Source organism: Megalobrama amblycephala, linkage group LG9 (assembly GCF_018812025.1).
Source record: "Megalobrama amblycephala isolate DHTTF-2021 linkage group LG9, ASM1881202v1, whole genome shotgun sequence".
In the NCBI taxonomy this organism is placed as follows: Eukaryota; Metazoa; Chordata; class Actinopteri; order Cypriniformes; family Xenocyprididae; genus Megalobrama; species Megalobrama amblycephala.
The window spans coordinates 32,582,743-32,609,933 of NC_063052.1; the positions used below are offsets into that span (position 1 = coordinate 32,582,743).

A 27,191-nucleotide genomic window follows, 5' to 3' on the forward strand; every position below is an offset into this window, starting at 1 on the left:
TACTTTGCTATGGAAACATTTAAGCAGGAGATAAGAACATACTGACTTGTGGAATGGAGCAGTGGGCGTGATTTTGGTTTTCCGCTGAGTTTGGCGGTCAGATGAAGAGAATATAAGGTGAGAGGTGGTCATTTACACATCATTCCAGACAGAACATCATTCCTCAGCTCAGGTAAGCCTGTGATACTTCTGTTGTATATATTTTTATTAAATCACTTTTAGTGTGCACTAGATATACCTTTTTGCCCTTAATTGGTTAAGGGGCACCCAAAGATGAACATCATTTCATCATTTACTCATTTCATCATTTACTTACTGAGACTCAAAAGGCCTAGTAGAATGTTCAAGCTGCCCTTTTTTCAAGGAAATTAAAGTGGTGTATCACCATCCACTTTGTAAGAAAAAAAGAAGCTTGGACATTTTGCTAAATATCTCCTTATGATATATTCACCTGTAATAGTCACACAGGTTTAGAACAACATGAGGGTGAAGAAGTGATGACAGAATTTTCCCTATAAAAAAATAAGCAAAATTCGTTTTAACTGATTGCAATATATTTTGTCTTGATTTATGTTTATTATTATTATTATGTTTTAACTTTAAATTAGGTTATTGTAAGTCACAGACCAGAACTGCCCATTAGAAAGGACTAACCTGTCAATTCCTTTCTAATCTCCAGCCACCTAACCATCCTACTCCCAAAATCATGGAATCTGCCATTAACGTGCTCGTCGCCCAGTTCAAGACTTATGCCGGGAAGGATGGCTCTGCAAACACTTTGAGCAAGGAAGAGTTTCAGAGCTTGGTAACATCCCAGTTACCCAACTTCATAAAGGTAAGCCTTTAGAGTTATTATTAAAGTATAACAAATGGTCAGTACACTTCATATTTATATTCCTCAATTCAGGTCTACACTTGATAGTTTGCCAAAAAATGAAAAATTTGTCATCATTTACTCACCCTAAAGTTGTTCCAAACCTGTATGAATTTCTTTCTTTTGTTGAACACAAAAGAAGATATTTTGATGTTGATGGTCCCTATTGACTTCCATAGACATTCTATGGAAGTCAATGGGGTCCATCAACTGTTTGGTTACTGACATTCTTCAAAATGTCTTCTTTTGTGTTCAGCAGAAGAAAGACATTCATACAGGCTTGTAACAACTTGAGGGTGAGTAAATGATCACAGAATTTTTCTTTTTTGGGTGAACTATCGCTTTAAATATAAAGTTAATTGGAAACCATTTAGCTCTTAGTAAGAACAAGGAAGCAGTACATTGATCTTAAAAACCAATCATGTAACATCAAGAACTTTTTTTTTTAAATCTCCACAGAATAAAACCAACTCAAAATGGTTTTTAATAAGAAGAGGCACGTCTGCTGAATCTAAGGTGCTGCAAAGAACTATTATTTTTTTTAACTTACAGCTACAATTAAAAATGAATGACATATTAAAAAAAGAACTTAATAATAATGACAAAAGCACAACAAAATTACTAAAACGTTATCAAAAATTAAAATTAAAAATATATAAATAAAAACTAATTCAATCTATTAATAAAAATATAACTATCTCAGTGATACCAGTGTACAGCATTTTGAATTTTACTATAAAATTAATTATTTATATATAATTATATATATATGTGTTTTATTCTGTGACCTTTAATAACAATATTTAGTGAATATTTAATGAATAAATGATGAATGAAAGCCTTATAGTGTTTAGCATTCTATGTTGCGAGAAGAACGAACCAGAAAGTATACGAGCACCATTTTAGAGGTCTGGTGCGAGTTATTAGTTAACCACATCCCAGTCCTCTAAAGAATTCCTTGTGAGTCACATGTTTGTGATTTTGTAGAGGAAATCACACAAATCCTGCCTCCAAAAAACTCTAAAGTTATAGAAAGACCTTATACTGCTAGTGCGCATAAAAACAAACCGGCTGCTTTCAGCATGTTTACATCTAAACTATACAAGAGACAATGGAAAAATGCCACATCAGAGCATTTTCTGTTTGGCCCATCCAGAACAGGAACTCCCCCCCACACACTAATAGGTCAGCAGAAAAGAATGCGCAGTACCAGTGACGATCACTAGATGGAGACACTATCATTGCAACTGTCCCTTTTGTCTCTCCTCTCACAGAATGCCTCTGACCCAGCCACCATTGATCAGCTCATGAGTTCATTGGATGCTAATAACGACGGAGAGCTGACCTTCCTGGAGTTCTGGCAGCTTATTGGCAAGGTGGCAAACCAACATGGCGGCTTTTAGCCAGTGAAGAAATGTTTCTGAATGTCATCCAAATCACTTTAATTTTACCTTGTGACTTTCTGATGTAATTATAACATGGGCAGTGCTGTTAATGATTGTCCCAGGTGACGGCAAATAAAAGAAAGCTTTGTTTTATTCTCAAGGTAATCTTGCCTTGCCTCTTTATTGACTGTGTCATATAAGATTCTCTGCTCATTTTCTCCCATTCCTTTGTGTAGCGCATCTGATTTAATAGCATCATTTTATGGTAACCCAACACCACCCTGAGGCCCTCAACTATCTTATTGCAGAGCGGTTTAGTTTAGATCTTCCAGACAGTCACAGTCAGTTACGATTATGTCCTTATTGACACATTCAGTCTCCAACACAATATAAAGCAGGTGCCGACAGTTGACTTGCTTACAGGTGTGGCTTGAGGAAAGGGCGTTGGTTTCTTCTGAATAATAAGGGAGATTTAGATCTTATTTGCAAGTGCTACTGGGCTAAACTGAATACACAAATTCTGAACATTTAAATTGCCTGAAGAACATCGGCTGTCAAAACAAACCTGCCTTCAGAGATGCGTCAAGATTTTAAACCTTAGTCCAATTGGTTGGATAAAGTGGCAGCAGGGGGGGATGAGATTTTAAATCTTCCTGAACATTCACAATAGACGATTTGTCTTCGAAAGTGACTCAAAAGTCTAAAGTGAACTTTGTAGCATAATCAAAAAGATGTGAGGTCAGGTGTGACTATAAGGCATGGCCATAGTCCACACAAAGTGACAGCAGTCAGTACAAACCACTTTACATAGGCGGTGCCTCTTGTAAACAAAGATAATCGTAGTGAAGTGTGGGCATTGGGATATGATTCACTATATTTCTTCCCTGAGGCCTGTTAAATGCTGTCTAAAGATTTATCTCAATACAATGCATTCTAGTTAACAAGAGTCCGGACGATATTAATTCCTGCGGCGTTTAAAAATAAAGCACTTTGTAGTCTCTGTGTATGGTGCATACCAGTGTCAGAAATGTACTTTTTAAAAATATATTACAGGCAAATATTCGCCCCCTGGAACAGTTTTTACCTTTATTTTCTAAGCATATATATAAACATGCAGAGTGTCATTTATTTATGACACATAGGCTTCTTTTATTGAATAAATAAATTAAATAAGAATAATTCAAAATGTAGGCCTGTAATATATCACAAAACATTCAATGCTGTTTATTTAGAAAACTAAGAAATCTACACAGCTCTTTACTATCTTCCATTATGGAGGATTTTGATCCAGTTTACAGGAAATTATTTATTTTATCTAACAGCTAGAAACCACTTATGTTTTTAGAGGCTTTATAAGACGTTGTAAAAGATAAAACAATGGTGCGTTTTGCCTCGAGGTTAATTTCTGACACTAGTGCAAACATTGTGCAGGTAAGGGTTAACGTTTTTGTACTTCCCACTGAAGCTCCAGACAAAACTCACCGTCCTCTGCCATGATTCCCAGGGATTTCTAGTGTGAAACTAGCTGCATTCAGCGGTAGACAACATTAAAAGTGTCAAATGTAGCCCTTGAATCATCTCAAAACTCAAATGTCTTGTTTAAAACAGCCAACTAAGTTCGTCCCCTAGTTGCCTTCCTCCAGGTACACGCCCTTTCATTTGTCAGTCAGGGGCAAAAAAAAACGTTTACGAAAAAAATCACGGAAGAGATTCGGCAGCGGTTCGAGTCTGACAAGTTTTTTTTTTTTTTTTTTTTTTTTTTGAGGTAGGGAAGAAAAGGAAAAGAAAAAAAGAGGTTTTACTGCAGCTACTGCGAACTGTCAATCCTCGCTGTCCCCATTTTAGGGTAAGTGCTCCTAAATTCGTTTCTTTCGCATTACCGACTCATTTAAACACAAAACGTTGAGTTTTGAACTTATACGAGTTTTTATACAGTGTCAACGCCACGTTTTAGAAACACCCTCCGACCATCCTCAGCCAGCTGAATCTGAAAACATCTGCTGTTTTCACACACAGCCAATGCGAATTTGTACAAATTTACAGAACTTCTGTGGTTTGAAGCGTTGTAATTCACGGCGTTTTTATTAAGAGTGCACACGACAACAATTACATGTAGTTTATATGTTAGTGCTGTAGCCTATTACATGGTGTTTTGAACGTATAGCTATTAAAATTAATATAATATTTTAAGGTTATTGAGAAGTTTACGTTATTTTGCATTTAGGCTTATTTAAAATTGAATATAATAGGCTATTTTAAGATTATTGTGAAGGTGACGTTATTGTAAATAAATAATTTAAATAAAAATGTAAAAAGAAACTCGAATATAAATAAAAAGTAGGTCTACTTTATAACTATATAAAGATAAATACACGTGTATAATTAATATTTAAAGTATATTTATAATGTTATTGTAGTCATATTAATATTTAGCCTATAGATTATGACATTTTGAAACTTCAATGCCAACAGTAAATCAAGTCCAAGTCTGACTCAACAGAAAAGAGAAGCGTTTGACCAAAAGCTGTTTTATCCTCGAGTGATTTCAGTTTGTAGAAAATAAGAACTACCTCAAGATTGTTCCCCACGAGTTTTTATACACTGGTAAAGTTGTTCCTGTGTGAATTTTTAATGGCGCACGCGAGCGGCGGGTATTGTCGTTACTGTGATAGAGCGCGCGCGGATCACGTTCGCCCGTTTGGAAACGCAAACCTTTCAATCTCTTTTGCGCATTGGAGAGAAACGGTAGAGTGCACGAGTGTTAAACTGCATACGTCTGCGTCCCATTGTCCTTTTTATGAGGTTGTTTGCACGGATTTATTTATTCATTTCGTCCAGGAACAGTAAAAGGTCATGTCTGTTTTGGAGAGACACTTAAGTAATGGAAGATCTCTCTTCATTACTTATTATTAACCATCCACGTGCTGTCTGTCTGTCTGAGAGAGTTTTGGGTTAAAGCTCGAGACTGTCTTGGGTAGCGCGCACGGAATTGCCAGGTCAGGGGCCAAAAGCGTCAATAATTCACACGACTTCACGACTGGCACTGGATAGGGTTGAGACCGAGGGTTGAAGGAGTCAATAGGATCGGTGAACGGTGCCTATAGTCACTAGAAATATGATTGTGGAGAGAAGGTGTGTTCGAGTTGTGACAACAACACAGCATTGACTTCAACAGAGCAACGGCCTTTTGATCTAGGGTGCATGTAGACATTGTTTGTAGTGTGGATAAGGGCTGACTGTACAGTAGGGGTTGTGACTCATAAGTTCCATTTAAGTTAGGATGCTGCTTTCTGTGTAAACAGGTGCTTGTGCACTAAACTGTGAGTTTAGGCCTCTTTATGAGAATGCTGTCTAGGTAGGCAGCTCATTAGGTTTTGAAACACAGCCAGAGAAAGTCGCTTATCTTGTTCTTTTGAAATTAGGCTAATCTTTTTATGACTTAAACTGGTTTTATTGTAGTCAGAAATATTAGTTCATTAGATTACGCCAACAAAAGTCAATTTTCAGGGTCAAATCAGGTAAAACAAAACAAAACAATAGTGCCTAAACATCGTTTACATTTGCCTTTTTGGTTAAAGAATGCATAAACTAATATTTTTCATATGTTTAAATTTGTATTCTGTAATATTAAGTTTAAATATAGTATATGGACATTTTATCGCCTAGTAGCAGACACTTTTGTAGCATGCAAAATATACGGAGCATTTCAGTGAACAGTCTTAGTGTAAAGAACATTTTAAAAATCTAAAGAACCTTTTTCCACTGTAAAGAACATTTTGCGTAATGAAAAGTTTCTATTGATTTTAAAGGTTCTTCATGGAACCACTAATGCCGGTAAAGAACCTTTATTTTGAAGAGTGCATGTTATCATAGACATCATTTTAGGGCATCAGTGGAATTCAAAACATGTCTGTGATGCCCATAAATGAGGTCTAGAAAGGCAGCTTGCTAGATTTTGAGATGTACTCTTTGTTTTAAGACACTGTACGAGTATGTAGGGTTAATATTCGACAGCCAATAGGAAGTATAATATAGTTTATTGCTGCGTTGTGACATCATTAGCTGAGTGTCTGTGTGCCAATGAAGTAGAAAACTATTTCCTGCACCATTCCACCTGACGGTAGTGTAAAAGAGTCCTTCTCACTTTCAAACGGCCTATGAAACCAGAAACTTTAATATGCGTACTGCGTCATCTCTGTATCTCCTTCTCTCTCTCTCGCTCATTAAATTAGGCTAATGGTCATGTTTCTTAATTGCTTACTACCTGCCGATGTGGTTATTACTGCTGATAAGAGGAAACTCTGTGTGTTTGTGCGTCAGCTAATTTGGCGGTATTAGAAACCGTCTCGGATGACAAGCACACCTACACAGATTTTGACCTGCAATAACAACCCGAAGGGCTTCTTTGCTGACCGCTGGATGTCACTGTGTTTTGTACAGTTATATGCAAATAATATGGTTCCAATCCTCATCTTAACAAGCAAGCCGTAACTTTCTGATTAAGTCTGAATGACTTGCGTAAAGAGCAATGATTGGAATTCAAAAGATGACAAACCCTCAAAGTTGTGCTTTCTATTTCTCTGTGGGACACTCGGGTTGTCTATAGCTCAAGATTTTATCAATGAAATGTACCATTTTTGAACGTAGACTAGAAAACATTGGTTCATTTAATTCATTCTGCTGCTCTTATAACAGAAACATTTTACATTATTGGAACTTTTAGAGGAAGTTGACTACCCTACCTACTATTATAATATTGATTAATATTTAAAATTAGCTTTTATTTTTATATTTTCATTCATTCATTTTAATTTTATTTTTGTTAAGTATTTATATATAGCTTTTATTTCAGTTTTAGTAATTTTAATATTTAAACTTATTTATTTTAGTTAGTTGCCAAGGCAACATTTTTCATTTTTGTGTAAGTTTCAGTGTTTCATGTAATATTTAGGCCTATATTTAATTTTATTTCAGTTTTATTTGAATTAGTAAAAAATGTTTTTAATAGTTTTACCTAACAAAAACAACACTGCTATGGATGTCTTTATACTTGTTGCCGCTGCACTGTAAAAAAGAATAGTTGGTTTAACTTACAAAAGTAAGTTTCCTGGCTGCCTTAAAATTTTGAGTTCATTGAAATTGATTGATTGGTTTAGTCAATACAAACTCAAAATATTATGTTATCTGAACCACATTAATTACTGAAGTTGATTTGACAAAAGAAAAAATGTCAAATCATGAAAATAATTTTTTACAGTGTGCATATATTAATCACACTTTAATAGAGGTTTTCGGAAATTACCTTAAAATCTGATCGCCGCATTTTCATGCCGAACATAGCTGAGTTATGACTGTCTGCACCTCATCAAAGAAGCTGAGTAATGCCATCCCTTCATTGAGGCAAGCTGATTGGCTATTGGTATTTTCTTCGAAACTTTGACCAGTCAGTAATAAAAAATTGTCTAGTGGAATGCAAGAGAGAGTGAACGTGTGCCCGCATGAAATCTTATACCTGAGAAAAGAGAAGCAATGCTGGTCAAAGAAAGGGAAAAGCAGGACTAAATTCTTTATATTGAAAAAGGTGTGGAGAGCAAGAGGAACAAACTACAGAAAAAAGAAAAAAAAAGAGTGAGTGAAGAAAGAAGGGATGCTTGAGCTGTTGGTAATCCCTTGAGAAACATGAAGCCGCTGTGCGGTTTGGTCATCAGTAGATCAGATGACCTATCAAAGATCAGGACAGCCACTGGCGACTTGCCTCTTTCTTCTCTCTTCCCTTATCTGCAATTGACTGTCACTTCTAACCCTCAAGATTTCCATTCTCCACACCCTAGTACACTTTCAGGTAGAGAGTTGGCTCTAACATGTTAAGGAGCTTGTCACCAACCACAAATGACCCCACTTCTTCTTAGGGTTAGGGTTTGTGTAAAGTATTAAACTTAAATCAGACATGATTTTTCACCTGGCAAATGATAAAACAAACGATTATTTATGTATTTATTTATGCATGGAAATTTCCCTCAGATTAAAGCTCATGTAACTTTAGCAAGGGTGCATTACATTGATCAAATATTACTGTAAATAAATTTATAATGTTACAAAAGATTTCTGCTTCAAATAAATGCAGTTCTTTTGAACTTTCTATTAATCCAAGAATCCTGAAATAAAGTAAGTTTCCACAAAAATATTAGGAAGCCTAATTGTTGATTAATATTGAATAATAATCTATGTTTCTTGAGCAGCAAATTTCATATTAGAATGATTTTTGAAGGATCGTGTGACACTGAAGACTGAAATAATGATGCTGAAAATTCAGCTTTGCATCATAGGAATAAATTACATTTTAAAATATATTTAAATAGAAAATGGTTATTTAAAATTGTAATATTATTTCGCAATATTACTGTTTTTACTGATCAAATAAATGCAGAATTGATGAATTGTTTATTCAAAAACAATAAAAAAATCATACTTATTTTTTGAATGGTAATCTTCAGCAAATCTAAAAAGTTATATATTCCCTTTTTATACTGTACATTATAATGCTGTGATGCCTAAATTCACTTGTAGCACTTACAATTATTGATTTTTAGTTCTTAGTATTTTATTTTATTTTTAATTTATTTAAACAAAATAGTATATAATTGTTTTGGTCATTCATCACCTATCAGCCATAATTTTAATATCCATGCATCCTTAATGTCAGCTGTCTACTAAATGTTCTTTTCATCTTGTTGTAGAGAGAAAGCAAAGATGGAGGCAGCAATTAAAACCGTGGTGGGTGTCTACCTGAAGTCATCTAAGGGCAAGGAAAACCTCGGAGGGAAGGAGTTCCAGAGCCTTGTGAAGAATCAGCTGAAGAACATTGTGACGGTTAGAAGCTGCATTTAGTTTTGTTAGATCTAGCAAAACTTAATTTGATATTCAGCCATCATTCAGTTACCATATTTGTCTTTCAGTACACTCGTTTTTTCCATGGCTACAGGTTGGCCCTGGTTTATTTCTTTTTTCAGCAGTTTCTTATTATCTGGACTTTGATGAGCTGAGCAGAAACCACAAACTTGTGTCCAAATAGTCATTTGCCATGAAGAATGCTGCTGTGTTATTTGCTCCGGTGCCACATTAAATTACAGAGGAAAACTTTTTGTGGTGCTCGTTCATCTTGCACTGCGCTACGGACATGAATGATTCCTCAAATTGTGCAGCTTGTTGTGGAGAAGTGGACTATTAATCTTCTAAACAATCATTTTGCCTGGCAGACCATAAACGAGTAAAAAAAACCCTGTAGATTAATATATTTCAAGTCACCACAAAATCAAAATTGACAATTCTTATTTTTTTTTTTTTATGGAATATTGCAGTTTATTATAAATTATTTATCTGTGCACATACCTCGTAAACTTTGATCAAAATTGATCAAAATTGCTTCCCCTCCCTCTTGTAGTTGCACCTCTTCTCTTCTCTAATGAAGTGTTTTTGGCGGCAATCAGTCACTCACATGAGATAGCAAACCACAGCCATCCAACCTTCCAATCAATCCCAATAGACAAAACCAAGTCCTATCCTACGTTTTTTTCTTGTTCAAAACAAAGAAAAAAAAAGGATTCTAGCATGTTATATATTTTTGGCAACAGTTCTTTTAACCCTAATTGATGGAGTGTGTAGCTTTTCATGTCTTAAACAACCATGTAGGAAGATGTATCATGGCCATATTCCAGGATGTCAAAACCAAGATTCATCAGGCTCAAACTGTGAAAGAATGGTTGGGAGAGAACATGAAGAATCATTTTCACACATGAACTGGGACCTCTGAGTCCAGACCTTAAATTCATTGAAAATCTTTGGGATGTGCTGGAGGAGACTTTACAGAGTGCTCACCTCTTGCATTGTCAATACAAGATCTTGACCAAAAATTGATGCACCACTTGATGGAAATAACATCACAACATTTATTTCCATCAAGAGGTGCATCCATTTTTGGTCAACATCTTGTAAAGAACTGTTGCCAAATATATAACATGCTAAACATAATAATCACTGCAATAATGATCCAGTCATACCTATTTAAAGGGTTGGTTCGCCCAAAAATGAAAATGTCTGTCATTAATTACTCACCCTCATGTCATTCAAAACCCGTAAGACTTTCATTCATCTTCAGAACACAAATGAAGATCTTTTTGAAAAAATCGGAGAGCTTTCTGTCCCTCCATAGACATACCTACAACTTTGATGCTTCAAAAATGTCATAAAGAGATCGTAAAACTAATCCATATGTATTGAGTGGTTTAGTCCAAATGATTGTCTAAAGAGACTCGATCGCTGTATATGATGAACAGACTGAATTTAGACTTTTATTTACATATAAACATTTAAATCACACATCAGTTGTGTAATGGAAGCTCAAGCTAGTTTGCTTGACGCGTGCGAGAACCTCGCGCATCAAGAAGTTTCGGTTGAGCTTCTGTTTAGGTTCACTGATCAGTGTTTATATGTGAATAAAAGCCTGTGCATATTTGGACTAAACCGCTAAAATCATATGGATTAGTTTTACGATCTCTTTATGAACTTTTTGAAGCGTCAAAGTGGTAGTCATGTAGCTGTCAATGGAGGGACAGAAAACTCCCAGATTTAATCAAAAAGATCTTTATTTGTGTTCTGAAGATGAATGAAAGTCTTACACGTTTGGAACAACATGAGGGTGAATAATAAATGACAGAATTTTAATTTTTGGATGAACTAATCCTTTGAAGGGGCTCTATGTAAGAATGACAGCTAGTGGTTGAAATGGGTACTGCAGTTCAAATTCAAAATATTGTTAGCCCCGCCCCCTCCTCCTCAGGATGGACGCTCTCGCGGGTTGCCAGTTTGAAGACACGTGACTGGAGCGCCATTGGAAGGCGAGGTGATTTACACACTGTAAAATAATTAGTTGATTTATTGATTTATGATGAGTTGAAATCGCGTTTTAATATGCTCCCATTTATAGAGATTTTAAGATAGATGCTGAGGCTTTTTAGGTCGGGTAGAATCTGCAATCTCTCTGACTAAGTTTGTTCACTGGCTTCCATGGCTGCAACTGGCAACCCAGGGTAGAGAAATACTATTGGGTAAATTAGCAACATGCGGTCTTGCACAGGCGGAAACAAAAACAGAAATTCTGACACGGAACACAAATTTCAAAGTAAAATAACTGGCTGTAGCAAAGGTTTTCAGAGAAACGAGTGTGTGAATTATGCATTTTTAATAAATATCTGCAAACATATTATGGTATTTTTATGCTTTAGTACAGTCAAAAACTTACATAGAGCCCCTTTAAAACAGTGACTTTTTTTTCTGGCTGTGCAGTTTACATCACAATAGAGAAGAAAAGACTACCGCAACTTCAGTTTCATGCCGACTTAAAAAAAAAATTGTCGGAGCTGATAGCCTCATGGGCAGCACTTCAACGTGTCGTACAATTGCACTTTGGGTGATTCAAATTCGAATCAAACTAGTGAACCCCCCCCCCCCCCCCCCAATTCCCATTAACAAAAACTAAACAGAATACCAGACTTGTAAACACATAGCAACATGCTAAAAACCAAGTTTTTTCATGAGGAAAAACCATTCTACATTTTTACAGAAAGTTTTTAGAACCTATTTCATATAACATGTTGTATCACCATGAGCAGTTGAATCCATTTCAAATGTGAAATGATAGTCAATACAAGCTGCAAACCTGTTTCATTAGTGATTAACATCTGAGGAACTCTGTGTTTAGGGCTCAGAGGACAATGAGGCAGTTAAAAACATGCGTCAACAGCTTGACAACAACCAGGATGGGAAGGTCAGCTTCCAGGAGTATATGAAACTGATTGGCTATCTGGCGCAGGCTGTCAGCGAACAGCGTTGTTTGGAAAAAGAAACACAACCAGAGAGTTCAACCCAGGAGACGCAGGCTGAGGCGGCAGCCAATGCACAGGCAGAGCCCAAGGCAGAGCCCAAGGCAGAGCCACAGGCAGCAAAGGAGGCGGAGAAAGAAGAAGAGCCAGTGGTCGAGAAGGCAGCGGCCGAAGAGCAGAAGCCAGAGGAAGAGAAAAAAACAGATGTGGAACAGGAAGAAGCGAAAGTTGATGAGAATAAAGCTGAAGAGAAGATCAAAACAGAGGAAGCGTCGTAGGAGCTCAAGGAAGTCGAGATTGTCGCATCTCAAATGCTTCTGTGTTTGTTTTATTCGTCATTTTCATTGTGATATTTTAATACATACATTTGAAACCTGGCCAATACACTACCAATTTTATTACTGCAAAGAGGTGTAGCCTTCTTAATAATACTAATTTCTGATTGTATGCAAATTCGTTCATGCCTGTGATTCGTTTTGTAATAATAGTGTGTGTGTGTCGACAGCCGCAAATGTGACAAATGGCCAAAGGGGTGCAATAACTAATCATTAAGTCCTTTTGTTTGAGCCAGATTTGTTGTAAGGGTACTGCAACCACTGTGTCCCCTCTCCAATATCTCCACAAATCATCCGTGAATGAAGAACAGACATCGGTTTCATAGCAAAAATGCTTAAATTTAGGCATTATTAAATATCCATTATGTTTACTTTTTGTTTGTGCCACTTTCTAATGACAGGGTTACTCAGTCGACTCCGGTGCTAGTCGTTAATGTACTATGTATTTTCCAGTGTTGCAGAAGTGTAAAAATAGCACTTTTTTTCACCTTGCTTTTATTTGATGAAATGCCCTTCTGCAGGAATTTAACATGTTCCGTCACCATTCAAATGTGGGACTTGCGTTTGTGGCGCACATGGGAACACTATGCAACCCACGTACTTTATTGTTCACATTTCTGGGCCTTGTTTGCATGATAATAAACAAATTTGCTTTTGAATAACATAGTTTTATGGCATGCTTTCTGGCTTGTGTACTTGAATCTAACTCTCTCTCACACCTTCCATTAGCTGACGTTCACATGCTGTCCATCTTAGTGCTTTGTCTCAAGAGCTGGAATATCAGATGCTTAGTGTGCTTATGATAGCTGACGCTCAATAATTAAAAGCCTTTGGGATGGAATCCACACCAGGGGACCCTTGTGGCCCCGCGAGAGCCCCAAGACATCCCATAGTATTGGTTCACTAAGGTTAGACCCCTGAAGACAGTTAATAAGATGGACAAAAGAATCACACTTCAGTAGTCACTCATTCACATAAACATTCATCCTCAAACTTAATTTTAACCATATTCGCCTCCACTTATTTACCTGTTTTTCTTTTATTGTTTTTTTTTTTTGTATTGTAATAGGTCTGGATATGTTTTAATAGCTTTGTGAAGTGTAAAATGTCTTAAAACCTCTTAAAGACTATATTAACATCAGAATTGACCAGTTTCACTTATATTTTTCACTTTTAAACACTTTTAATACTTGTGATATGATCACAACAAGCATGTTAGCATATGTTTAGCGCATAGCTAGATACCCAGCTAACACTTTCACAGAACTTTGGTTAGCATTCTGGCTAGGTTCTCTTAAACATTATTCTAATAACGTTAAAGGTGCTAAAGAGGATCTTTTTGTCGACTGAGAAACCAAAGACTGTTAGTGAGTTTTTGAAATGAACGCATGCGTTCACAGCTCATTTCGAGGGAATGCCTTCCAAAACTCGCGCACGAGTATTGGAACACGAGTGTTTACCACCGGCATTCGCTGTGTCGTGTTAGTGGATTCATTATGTCGGACTCACCGCAGGTAACTCATAATCTGCAGTTGTTACTCCTGTCTCCTCACAAAAACATTGCATGCGGTGCCTGTAGAGTGTGGAAAGTTACTGGAGCACGCAGCCGCGCAAGTCTCGCACAAGGAACGTCATGGCAGTGATTGACAAGCCAGAGGGCCAATCGTTTACGCAATGATCGCGTAAACAATTGGCTGATGTTTTTAAGGCCCTACCTCGTGCACAGATGATGTATATTAATATTATTCCTTTCAGTGCACCTAATAAATAGTCTTTTATCAGTTAGAAAAGACAGTTTCAAGTAATATTGCAAAAATGTATAAAACAAAACATCCTCTTTAGCACCTTTAATAACGTTCGTTCAAAGTTTTCTGGTCTTTAATAATGTTCCCAAAACGTTTATATATCATTCATGGAACTTTTTTTCCCCCTGAAACGTTTTAGTTGGATGTTTGACTAACATTTTTAATGTGTTACTATGTTTCAAGTAACATTCTCATGTTTGAAAAATGATGGAATGCTCCCTTAACATCGAATAACCAAGAAAAAAAAAATGTTTTAAAACATTAAAGAACTGCACGTTTTGAACATTTAGAGAACATTCAGAAATAATGTTTTATAAATGAACTTAATGGGAACGTTAGCAAAACGTTTTTAGAGCATGTTTATGTTAGCTGGGTAAGTAGATAGACAGATAGATTCAATCTAGCTAGAATAATATTGATTAGTGACATTACAAATATTAATGTTGTATCCCATAATGCATTGACGGCTGGGTTAGTCATGTGCTAGACAACCCTGTATGAAGGCCTAATGAGGAACCTTATCTTACTGTTCCTTCTTTAGAGACAACATTTAAAAGTAACATGTTTGAAAAATGAGCATTCAGAGAACATTTGGAAATAACTTCTTAAAAATGAGCTTAATGGGCATGTTAGCAAAACGTTTGTATACCATAGATAGATAGATAGATAGATAGATAGATAGATTCAAGCTAGAATAATATATTGATTAGTGACATTACTAATATTAATGTTGTATCCCATCATGTATTGACGGTTGGGTTAGTCATGTGTTAGACAACCCTATAATGAAGGCCTGATGAGGAACCTTATCTTACTGTTCCTTGAATTTTTCACTAATTATCAATGATTCAATGAATTTTGATATAGCAACTAGGGTAAAGCCATAACATGCAAGAAGAAGAGACAGATGCACAGGTACTTTCACTATTTAGCCATTATAGCAGCTTACATAATACATCACATACTACATTATGCATTATACAGATATGTGTATAGCCTACATCAGTGAGAAATCCTACGCTGCCTAAAACACTCATTTAGATCATGCTAATGGGCTCTCATTTATCTCAGGCTGTCATGTATATCCTGGCCATCTAAAACCGCCTGTTTACTTTGGTGTGTCCGACTCCAAAACAGTCGTGTCTGGTGTTGCTAGGCCTCACTACATTAGCATTATAACGTCATCACACCTTATTAACATTCATGTTTTGACCACACGTTGTTAATACTGTAAAAACTTCAAGCTTGATGTTAATTGTCAGTCAAACAGAAGTATTAACATCTCTAACCTATAGGTAACATAAAACTCTGTCTTTTGAACAAATGCATGAGCATTTCATTAAGTGCGCATAGCTAACGTAGCTGCTCAATGTAACCAACTGACCACATATTCTGTCTTCATTTTCTATGCTGTATGATTGACCATCTCCAGCTACTCAACAATAAAGGACTGTAATGCAAACTCCTCTGGCCTGTAGAGTCTTCTTGTGTCGAGTCAACTGGCATGACGGGGTCAAATGGCCCTTATATTGGCAGGTGAACTAAAGGAGGAGAGTATGGGAGGGGTGCCGAAACTGAAGATGCGGGAGATGCTCTTGAGAAAGGAGGGGGCCGAGTGAGTGATATTTAAACCCCAGAGGTTCTCTCTCTCCCCTCATCTGTGCTTCAGCTCTCCGGCTGTCTATCACTATCTCCTGCACTTCATTACAGACAAAGGAAGCTCTCCGTAGGCATTCAGGTAAGACAGACAGCTCAGATGAGAGAAAGGACTCCTTTCTCTCAGAGCAGAAAGCTAATGAATGCTCTTCCGGATTGGATTATCTATTGATAACTCTTTTGTTGTCTTATTCAAATATCTGTCCATAGGTCAGTGCTACTACAACTTTTGTGTGGAGTTATTATCAAAAGATACAGATATAACCATGAATGTCTAGTCTAAATTAGAGTTAAATTAAGTTAAAGTCAATTAGAATTTTATTTGAACTTAATTGCCTTTTCCCCTGGATAATTCTCTAGATTTTACACTGATCTATCTATCTATCTATCTATCTATCTATCTATCTATCTATCTATCTATCTATCTATCTATCTATCTATCTATCTATCTATCTATCTATCTATCTATCTATCTATCATTGTTCAGTGTAAAATTTGATGAAGATGTCTATGGTGTAGGACTAGTGTCCCACGAATACAGGTGAAGTGAAAAACTTTCTAAAATGTAAATTTTAAAATATATCCATATACAAAAAAACTTAAGTGTCCCACTTTACCTGTATTCACTATACTACGTGCCAATCCTGAATATATGGTTATGTCTTTGATTTTGATTCATGTAAATGTCCGTTTTGAGTCTATATCATCGAATGAGTTAGATTTAGATTAAAACGCATTTGTTGTTATGCACATAAATTAATCTCTCCTTCCTTACATGTCAAGGAACGGTCAGTTTCCTTAGTGTCACTAGGTCACTTGGTGTTTCGTTACCGTTCTCATCTTGGTTGTCATGGCGTCAGTGTCCGTTCTATTCTGATACCACTAATGAGGATGCACTTCTTGTTTCCTTCTATGTCCTACAAAGAAATGTGCCATAATTTCACCTTTCAGCTTATTTTTTTTCCAATTGTCTTGTGTTTATTTAGACTATTGCTATTTTTTATATCTTCCGTTGCATTATAGCTTCCAGTTTAACTTTTTTAATGGCTTTGCAGGACATTAAAACTATTCTGACCTTTTTAGTTAGTGTCCATTTCATGAACAATGGTTCTTGGTTTTTGTACTCGAGAGCTGTAGAGTTCACCAGTATTTGTTTCAAATCCGCATGTCACCATTTGAGCTTCCTAATTAGGCACTCTCTTAGGTTAACTAATTAGTTAAATTAGATGGTGTAGTACTTCAAATAAAGAGCTGAGCATGGAGGCCTCATTAGAGTAACCCTGTCCAAAGTCTCAATTCAATTATGCTGCTATATATAGTACAGACATGTAAGAAATGGGACAACTCATAATGCATTTTACCATTTACTTGATGTTATTCCATTATTTTTTACTTTTCTAATTGATTCCAGGAGTAATTTCAGTAACCATCCAATGCTGTCTTATCGTTTCTTCTTCATTTTGCAATATTTATTTTGGTTCTCATTACTATAGTCTATACAGAACTCTGTCTTCCACTTAACTTTGGCCTCTATCCTCAAAATTAACTAATGGAATTGCTTTAGGATAATTTCAGGTGTGTACTGTGTGTGTTTGCGTCTTCACGAGAGCCTCGGATTACTTGGACGAAGGTTCCCTGGGGAACTTGCCAGTAGTTTTATCTCCATTTTGACAGTTTTATGTTTCACTTGTGGTTTCCATTTGAGAGATGCGTCCCCTGTTACATGAGCAACAGATGATTTAGATGTGAGCAGGGGAGCGTTCACATACAACTAATGAGTGTTCAAGTCAGAGGCCAGAATACTATAGAACAATTTATCTAATCATGCATTGGGTCAATTAAATCTAAATGTACCTATACAAAGATAAAGGGGTGACGCCATAGAAGAACCATTTTGAGTTCCCCAAAGAACCGTTCAGTGAATAGTTCTTAAAAGAACCATTATTTCTTAGTGCAAAGGACATTTTATTAATCTAAACATCCTTTTTCCACTATAAAGAACCTTTTGTGCAATGGAAATGTTAATGAACGTAAAAGGTTCTTCATGGAACCATTGATGCCAATGAAGAACCTTTATTTTTAAGAGCGTATGTCTCTCATAAAGTGCCAAACCTGCAGTACGACAATACTTAGAGGTCTAACGTTACCTCTCTGTGTATCTTTGACATCAAAATGACCTAAACATGTTAAGTTGGTGTCTAGAAAAACCAAAATGCAGCCATAACAACTCTGAAGCAAAGCGTTCAGCCTTCCAGCAGTATTTTTTGCCAAATGCTGTTCATGCTCCAAAGTCTTTCTCATCTTCTGTTGCACCTCATCAATGACTGTGTCTGTTTCTACATGCGCAGTAGTTTGCTGAACCTGGAGAAAGAAGATCCAAGATGCCACGCTCAAAGTGTGATGTGTAAGAATGTTGCTTTTTGAGTGACAAACCCCTAATCAGAACCTCTAATTTTCTTCTAAATCAAATAAACCCCCCAAACAGTAAGGATATTATCTCAAACAAATGATTGAGAGAACATTTCACATTTTGTTTTCACCCTTAGTCCAAAACGTGTGTTTGTGCCAGCATTAATTGAGCCAAAGCTCCACCCATGCTAGTCATGTGACCATACATGCAGCAGGGTCTAGCGAGGGGCGCGCCATGTCGTTGTATCTAACCTTTGACCTTTTTAACCACCTTACAGCATGTCCAAAGAACCAAGCTCCAACTTGGAAAGCGCCATGCAGATGCTCATCAAGACCTTTCATAAGTATTCCGGAAAGGAAGGAGACAAATACACGCTCAGCCGAGGGGAACTAAGGGAACTTCTGACAGAGGAGCTGGGAAATTATCTTGGGGTGAGAAGAAAGCACATGCACAATTGCACAACTTGTGCAACCGGTTTTAATTTTATGGACTGCCAAATTTCAAAGCCAAAAAACAAAGAAGATATTAAGCAAATAATGGTGGAGCTTGATTTTATCCCTAGGGATTTGATTTGGTCATGCAAAGTGAGTGTTCCAAATCGGAATAGAAACATAGGTTTGGAAGGGAGTGACTGGAAAAGTTTCAAAGGCAAACATTTTTATTTGGATTGTTATGCTCCAATACATTGTAAACAATAAAACATTGAACATGTATTAAGAAATTAATAGTAAATAAATTAATAATTTATTTTTGACTACAATATTGTATTGACTTCTTCTAAACATATTATAGAGATTTTTTTCATATTCCCTTCTACATTTTGTTAAAAACTTTCCACATAAAATCTTCAGAACTTCTGCAAAATAGACTCATTTAAATACCTGCTAAAATGAATGTGACACAACCTGTAACGCAAGTTCAGATTTGCATTTACTGCAAGTTACAGAAACGCCCATATGATAACGGTTTACAGATTCAGTGAGCCTGCAATTATGTCTTATGTAAATATCATGTATGTGGATTCAGCTTCTGGCTCTTTCGACTGAAGTGCACATATATTCCCTTTCATTAACATTCCCAGAGTTCCTCCATTTTCCACCATAATATCTACTCAACTTCAAGAGTTTTCAGGGCTTCAAAAGGAAATTATCAGTACATTTTGTCACTTTGGCCTCACTTTTATACATTATAAGCACATTTATATATACTCAAAGAAACAAATCTGTAGAAAAATTAAAATGTACCAGTAATTTTCTGCCAGGACATTATTTGTTGAATTTACCTACATTTACTTTAACCCTAAAACACAACACAATGTAATTCTAATTCTAAATACGAGTAAAACACCTCTTCATATTTACACAGTACAGATTACATAATCAGAATCCAAAAATGAAGTACTTGTAATTAGAGTATTATGTTTTAAAATGCTCATAATCAGATTACAGTTACTTTTTTATTGATTACATATTACATAGGCTATTATTCGCATTAATGTCGGTAAATGGTCACATGACATGCAGGTAAACATCAAAAATATATATTTTTATTAAGTATTTTCATTTGACAGTTTTTCTCTTTGTATTTTCATATCAGTAAGTTACAAAATAATCCTATTCTATTCACCTTATGCGATAAACAGGTTAGGTCAAAAGTAATATAAAAGTAATCTTAAAATGTAATCTAATAGATTACATAATGTAATTTGTGTTATAAAACGGTTAGTTCCTGTCTTGATTCTAATTGGTCAGTGATTAGCTATGACCGCTTCACCCAACGGTTCTGTGTATCACTACACAACACCCTTAGCAACCACTCTTAGCAACGTAAACTGTATGTTCTCAATTGTTGAAGCTTACTGTATTATATAGAAGAGTGCTGAGAGAAAGCGATCGAGTGAGCGAGTTTATTACCTGCATTCAGATTTAGCATTTTCCTTCAAGTCAGTCCCATGTTCATAATAAAAAATCTGTTTAAATGTCCGATGTGTTATCTTGTCCTTTTAACATTTAAGGGGTTTTCCCGTGACTGACAGCTCTAGTCAAAGCATTTGTCAGTTGTGTCTTGTTCCGTGTTCACAACAATTCAGTCTTTTCAACATAAAAGTCTTTGCTACTGTCTGACACACTCATAAAGACAATCTTTGTCGTCATCTAATGGCATGAAAATGTAACTTCTGTTGTTGTTCACGGTCAGGGACTATTTTTTCCGGCGGAAGGAAGGCTTTAGTGAAAGTTTACTTCATGAAAGTTGCACTGATACATATTTCTGGCTTTAATATTTGTATTGTGTGGTAACCGTTTTATAAAAGCAATAAGGTATTCGAGACTAGTGCTGTATCCTGAATAAGTCACGACTGAAGGGGTTGCAGGCACTCCGCTTCGCCAAACAACGCCATTCAGCCGTGACTTATTCACGATACAGCACAGCCTCTCGTACCTTATTTCTTACATCAGTAACAGACTATAATTTGTAAGTAATCTACCTAGCACTAATTGGGCCCCTAATTTTATTGACTGTGAGTGTTTTGATTTGACTATAAACTTGTTTTATTTTTGTCTTCACACAGAACGCTCAAGATAAAGATGCGGTGGAACGAGTGATGAACGACCTGGATTCCAATAACGATGGCGAGGTGGACTTCACCGAGTTCATCATCCTCATGGGGGCGCTGACCGTGGCCTGCAACGACTTCTTCCTGGACAGTCCGCCGCCTAAAAAGCCTGATGGCAAGGGCGATGCAGCAACAGAGGAAAAGAAAGAGTAAAGCGCAAATGCTACAAAAACAGAGAGAGAAAACAGAGAGAAGTATTATTAGGTTGCATGGTTGAGAACAAGAGAGTGCACAAGTTTCATCCATTTCTTTAATCAGGACCGACAAACCTAGTTCCTGGAGGAGATTTCTCTGCTTTTATAATTCAACCCAAGCTGTTAATATACTTTTAAAGCAAAACTGACAAACCCCAAAGTTCGAAGACTTGGGGGTTTGACAGAAACACACATCAGTGCAGTGAAAAGGAGCTGGTTTGTCTAACGCTGAACTATTTTTTTTCTACTTAATGAGACGTTTTTGAGTATAAAAATCTTTCAGATGGGTGCCTTCTGCTTCATATAAGAACACATGACCGCAGACATTATATACAGCTGTATAAAGTCTGTTTTTGGATGAAGATATAGCAGCAAAGTGTATTATGAGTGCAATCAGTGGCTACTTACTTGTAAGTGTCAAAGCCTGTTTAGAGAGTAGCGTGTTATGGACAGTTATGAATGCTCATTTTTAATAATTCTGAACTGTGACTTGACAAACATATGTTGAGGTATTTATACTTACATCTAGATGATGATGTAATTATAAATACCCTTTACTGTTGACAGCAAGCAATATTACATCTAATTCATGGTTACCATAAATTCTGAACAGTGTTCATGATCTATGAATCTAATAATTCAGTGTTGGTTTGTCTCTTTCTTTGCATCTATTTTTTAGCCTATTTTTATTTAATAATCAGTATGTATCTTCTGAATTATAATAAACGTGCAACTGACCTCCATACATTCGTCTCATGTTTTTTGTACTGTGATTCTTTGTTTTTTTATGAACATTTATCATATTGAATGTAACAAATTGTTTTCTGTTTTGATTATTTATCTCCCTGATTAGTATAGTTCAGTTTACTAGACCACTGCTTAGACTAGTCTTACAAGTTAGTAATCTAATTTTTTCTTTCAAGATGGGTCATAAGTCAGTTACATAAAAAGGAAGATTGGTTTAATTTGAATCTGATTAACCCTAACTAATTGCTAGTTGGTCAGACTAGTTCTTAAGACAAAGTCTTAACTTAGCGGCTATGATTATGTAATGGCCGCAGGAGTTTACAAATTGTTATTGTTTATTTATTTTTTTTTTTTTTTTTTTTGAGATTTCAGATACAAATGAATGTTTTTTCTGATTACTTTAGATTAATTGTGATTGTTTTAATATTGAATATTGATAGTTAATCAAGTTTTGTGGTCATAATATATATTCAATCTTCAATATTAAAACAATCACTATATACAGTATATATATATATATATATATATATAGAGAGAGAGAGAGAGAGAGAGAGAGAGACACACACACAGTCAAACCAAAATTTATTCAGACACCTTAAACATTTCATTCATTTTTGGTCCCAAATGTTTTATCAATTTTACTGGTAGTCCACTGTATGAAGAATGTTTGTGTATAATATTTCACAGTTTACTTTATTTTGCTATCCTCACTTACATAAATTAACTATAGTCCCTGCACGTCCTGCATATATATATATATATATATATATATATATATATATATATATATATATATATATATATATATATGTGTGTGTGTGTCAAACATTTTATGTGCAACTGACCTCCATACAGTCGTCTCATGTTTTTTGTACAGTGATTCTACTGTTTTTTATAAAAATGTATCATATTGGATGTAAAAATTGGTTTCTGTTTTGATTAGTTATCTTTCTGATTATAGTATATATTTTTTAAATATTTCAAATGAATGTTTAATGTAAAGCGTTTTTTCACATTCACATATACCAACAAATTTATGCATATAGTTTTGTGACCATTTCAAAAAATAAATATTTAAAATAATATAATTTTTTAAAATAATGTAAATGTAATAAAAAGTTAATATTTTACATTTGCTTTAGTGCAATGATAAAAGCAAGTTATTTGACATTATTATAATTTTGTAAATAGATTATAATATCACAGTTAATATGTTACTCACACAGATTATTAAAATTTGAAAGCCCTGAATAGACTATTGTTAAATGAGTCATTCTGTCATTATATCAAACAGCACAATCTTATCATGCCGGGAACAATGGCCTGTTTGCATAAACTACTTTTAAATCTTTGACTCCTTTTTTGGCAGAATAGTTGAAGCCAACTGCCTTTACTCCAGTAGCGCAGCAGAGAAAACTTTGTTTAACGGTTGACTGATGTGTCAGAGATATACACCATAAATCCACAACAGTGGGGATTCCCGGTAGATGTGTGTAAATACTGTAAAGGTGCATGCTTGAGCACATCCTGGACTTGTTGCTCACTTCCGGCTCAACCTGTTGGACCTGATCTACTACTAGCCGTGTTTACTCAGGCCTGTAGGCGAGAAACAATAAGCAGCAACAAACAGTTGTGTTTGAACAGAACAGAAAGAGCTGGAAAATATCTGTGGTGATGCTGCATTCATACTTCTAGAAGGACATTTGTGTGAAGCTCTGAGCTAATTACTTGAGTCCAGACGGTCATGTTGAATCAATTATGAATGGTATCTTTCATTTCAATGATATAAGCATTTACTGGTTCAGGTTACATAGCAACTGATCACATGTTGTTGTATTCCTTTTGCTCTAGCTAAACAAATCTTCTTGTCACAATGGATCAGACCTATATTGTGCTTTCTATAGGGATGCATGTTGAAGATGATGAGCTAAGCTTACACTACATAACCTCATGTCATTCACTGAGATCTAAATCAGATATGCTTGCTCATGTAATGGCAATGACATCATCAGCAGGAAGGCTGTCACAGACCTGTGGTTGTGTAGGGGTTGCATCAGCTGAAGCATGTCATGTATGCTAATAATGAGTTGTGTAGACATGTTTAACATTTTTCTCTCTGCAGCATTGTTGCAGTGCCTTTGTACTGTATTATTATCTGACCTTGTTAACTAAATCCATCCATAAAAAAGTATTTGTAAATTCCGTCCATAAAAAAATGTAAAAACTGTTCAAAAATTTTGTACCAAGGCTTCATTTATGTTATCAAAAACAAAGTAAAAACACCAATATTGTGAAATATTATTACAATTTTAAGCAACTGTTTTCTATATTAATGTATTTTAAAATGTAATTTATTCCTGTGAAAGTAAAGCTGAATTTTCAGCATCGTTACTCCAGTCTTCAGTGTCACATGATCCTTCAGAAATCATTCTAATATGTTGATTTCAAGAAACATTTCTTATTATTAACAATAAATGCAGCCTATTAATGATGAAAGCAGCTTATTTATTTATTTATTTATTTGTGGAAGCCGTGATACATTTTTTTCAGGATTCTTTAATGAATAGACAATTCAAAAGAACAGCGTTTATTTGAAATCTTTTTTAACATTATAAATGTCTTTACTGTCACTTTTGATCAATTTAAAGGGGTGGTTGATTTTGATTTCACTTTTGTAACTTTAGTTAGTGTGTAATGTTGCTGTTTTAGCATAAACAACATCTGCAAAGTTATGACGCTCAAAGTTCAATGCAAATGAGATATTTTCTTTTACAGAAATCACTTTTTAAGGACTACAACAAATGGCTGGTAGGGACTACAACAAGCTTCTTCCAAGGTTGGTGACATCACAAACCCCAAAATTTACATAAACCCTGTCCCCAAGAACACGCAACAAAGGGGGCGAGGCCATGTTGGGCTGTTTTAGAGAAGAGGAAGAGTTGTTGTAGTAGGATTGCTTCACAAACGAGGGTCAATTCAACACTGAATTTGCACAAAAGATTAACATGGCGGCACATGCTAGTCGATGAGTTGAATCAACTCCACAGCAACTACATAAATGTATACACTAACCATTCAGAAACGTCCAGTTGCATTATAAAAGTTGTAACTTCTTCCTGAGTCTTTCCATCAGTGTCCGACTCCGGTTTGAACAATGTAAGGCTGAACACTGTTACTGACAATCATCATTTTGGCTGTGTGAGATTCTCCAGCTTTGTTGTTGTTGAGCAACCGAAGCGTGAGCTGTTAAAGCTCCGCCCTCTTCTGGAAAGGGGCCGGGAGCAGCAGCTAATTTGCATTTAAAGGGACACACACAAAAACAGAGTGTTTTTGTTCACATTCAGATAGGGGCAAATTTGACAAGCTATAATGATCTGTTGGGTATTTTGAGCTGAAACGTCACAGACACATTCTAGGAACACCTTATATTACATTTTGTGAAAAGGGGCATAATAGGTGCCCTTTAAAATTAAGCAAAACAAACAGACAAATGTTTACTCTTACGAGCCGTCACATATTTGCGAGCTTGAAGTGGGAATTTCTTGTAAACATCTTGTAAAAGGGGCATTATAGGTCTCCTTTAATGTTTCCTTGTGGAATAAATATATTGATTTCTTTAAAAAAGAAATTCTGCCTCATAATATTATTAATTTCTTTATTGCTACATTAAAACAACTTTAATCCGTGCAGGTCATTAATTCTGCTTTCACACAAACAATTAAAACTAATATACTATAAAAACATGTATGAACCAATAGTGATTTTGTCTTCCTCCACACCATAGCCAGTGTTCAGGACAGTGACAGTCTTTTGGCCACAGCTGAGGCTGTTGTGGCAGCTTTGATGTGGTGGTGTCACCTGACCGAGTCCAGCAGGTAACTGTAGTGCTCCATGTCACCGTTATCTGGCCAGGCTGTCTGGTCCAGCCCTGACTGACACCTCAGCTTACCTCACGCACTGAACGTCTCCACCACAGCCTCCATCTCTGCTTCTGACCCTCCCACGACAGACGTCCACCTGCTGAAGATCTGTACTCACGATAACAACAGCAGTGTCCATATCAGTGTTCATACATGCAGACAAACACGCACTTCCTACACAATAGTCGACCTCACACATTCACATGTAAATGATTCGCTCATTTATATGGACATGGAAATGCATTTGTATAGCTCTTTGTGAAAACTATGTTTGACATTTTAGGGTAGATGTTACACAGACAAACGTGAGATGTAGATTACAGATAGTAGATTAACACCAAACACCAGCATAATCTCTATAGCATGTCCAATACTTCCTCATACTTTTTTGATACTGGATAGTAAAACACAGGTGAAAAACTACTACTACTACTACTTCAAAAATAATACAAATAAGATAAAACAATATATATAAAAAAGTTGGGACACTGTATTTTATTCAGAATACAACATAGATGACATATCAAATGTTTAAACTAAGAAAATGTATCATTTTAAGGAAAAAATCGTTGATTTTATGGCATCAACACATCTCAAAAAAGTTGGGACAAGGCCATGTTTACCACTGTGTGGCATTCCCTCTTCTTTTTATAACAGTCTGCAAACGTCTGGGGACTGAGGAGACAAGTTGCTCAAGTTTAGGAATAGGAATGTTGTCCCATTCTTGTCTAATACAGGATTCTAGTTGCTCAACTGTCTTAGGTCTTCTTTGTCGCATCTTCCTCTTTATGATGCGGCAAATGTTTTCTATGGGTGAAAGATCTGGACTGCAGGCTGGCCATTTCAGTACCCGGATCCTTCTTCTACGCAGCCATGATGTTGTAATTGATGCAGTATGTGGTCTGGCATTGTTATGTTGGAAAATGCAAGGTCTTCCCTGAAAGTGACGATGTCTGGATGGGAGCATATGTTGTTCTAGAACTTGGAGATACCTTTCAGCATTGATGGTGCCTTTCCAGATGTGTAAGCTGCCCATGCCACATGCACTCATGCAACCCCATACCATCAGAGATGCAGGCTTCTGAACTGAGCACTGATAGCAACTTGGGTTGACCTTGTCCTCTTTAGTCCAGATGACATGGCGTCCCAGTTGTCCAAAAAGAACTTCAAATTTTGATTCGTCTGACCACAGAACAGTTTTCCACTTTGCCACAGTCCATTTTAAATGAGCCTTGGCCCAGAGAAAACGCCCGCGCTTCTGGATCATGTTTAGATATGGCTTCTTTTTTGACCTATAGAGTTTTAGCCGGCAACGGCGAATGGCACGGTGGATTGTGTTCACCGACAATGTTTTCTGGAAGTATTCCTGAGCC

General features: G+C 36.1%; 3 protein-coding genes across 6 annotated transcripts; all 3 read left to right on the forward strand.

The window, feature by feature from the left end:
• The first annotated feature begins 21 nt into the window (after positions 1-21).
• s100a11 (S100 calcium binding protein A11) lies at positions 22-2,419 on the forward strand. 2 transcript variants are annotated; one of them, XM_048202933.1, is made up of 4 exons: positions 22-172; positions 680-835; positions 1,334-1,390; positions 2,149-2,419. In XM_048202933.1, exons 2-4 carry the CDS (start codon positions 707-709, stop codon positions 2,275-2,277), a joined length of 315 nt encoding a protein of 104 aa, XP_048058890.1. In that variant the 5' UTR covers positions 22-172; positions 680-706; the 3' UTR covers positions 2,278-2,419. The 2 variants fall into 2 exon arrangements, with proteins under 2 accessions (XP_048058890.1, XP_048058891.1); XM_048202934.1 differs by lacking the exon at positions 1,334-1,390 and having other exon boundaries at positions 23-172.
• Positions 2,420-3,945: 1,526 nt separating this feature from the next.
• s100u (S100 calcium binding protein U) lies at positions 3,946-13,134 on the forward strand. 2 transcript variants are annotated; one of them, XM_048202929.1, is made up of 3 exons: positions 3,946-4,105; positions 8,997-9,129; positions 12,017-13,134. In XM_048202929.1, the coding sequence occupies exons 2-3, from the start codon at positions 9,010-9,012 to the stop codon at positions 12,413-12,415; spliced, it is 519 nt and encodes a 172-aa protein (XP_048058886.1). In that variant the 5' UTR covers positions 3,946-4,105; positions 8,997-9,009; the 3' UTR covers positions 12,416-13,134. The 2 variants fall into 2 exon arrangements, with proteins under 2 accessions (XP_048058886.1, XP_048058885.1); XM_048202928.1 differs by lacking the exon at positions 3,946-4,105 and adding an exon at positions 5,360-5,391.
• A 1,104-nt stretch (positions 13,135-14,238) lies between these two features.
• On the forward strand, positions 14,239-21,522 carry s100s (S100 calcium binding protein S). 2 transcript variants are annotated; one of them, XM_048202930.1, is made up of 4 exons: positions 14,239-16,015; positions 18,282-18,337; positions 18,621-18,774; positions 20,913-21,522. In XM_048202930.1, the coding sequence occupies exons 2-4, from the start codon at positions 18,315-18,317 to the stop codon at positions 21,108-21,110; spliced, it is 375 nt and encodes a 124-aa protein (XP_048058887.1). In that variant the 5' UTR covers positions 14,239-16,015; positions 18,282-18,314; the 3' UTR covers positions 21,111-21,522. The 2 variants fall into 2 exon arrangements, with proteins under 2 accessions (XP_048058887.1, XP_048058888.1); XM_048202931.1 differs by lacking the exon at positions 18,282-18,337.
• Positions 21,523-27,191: the final 5,669 nt, after the last annotated feature.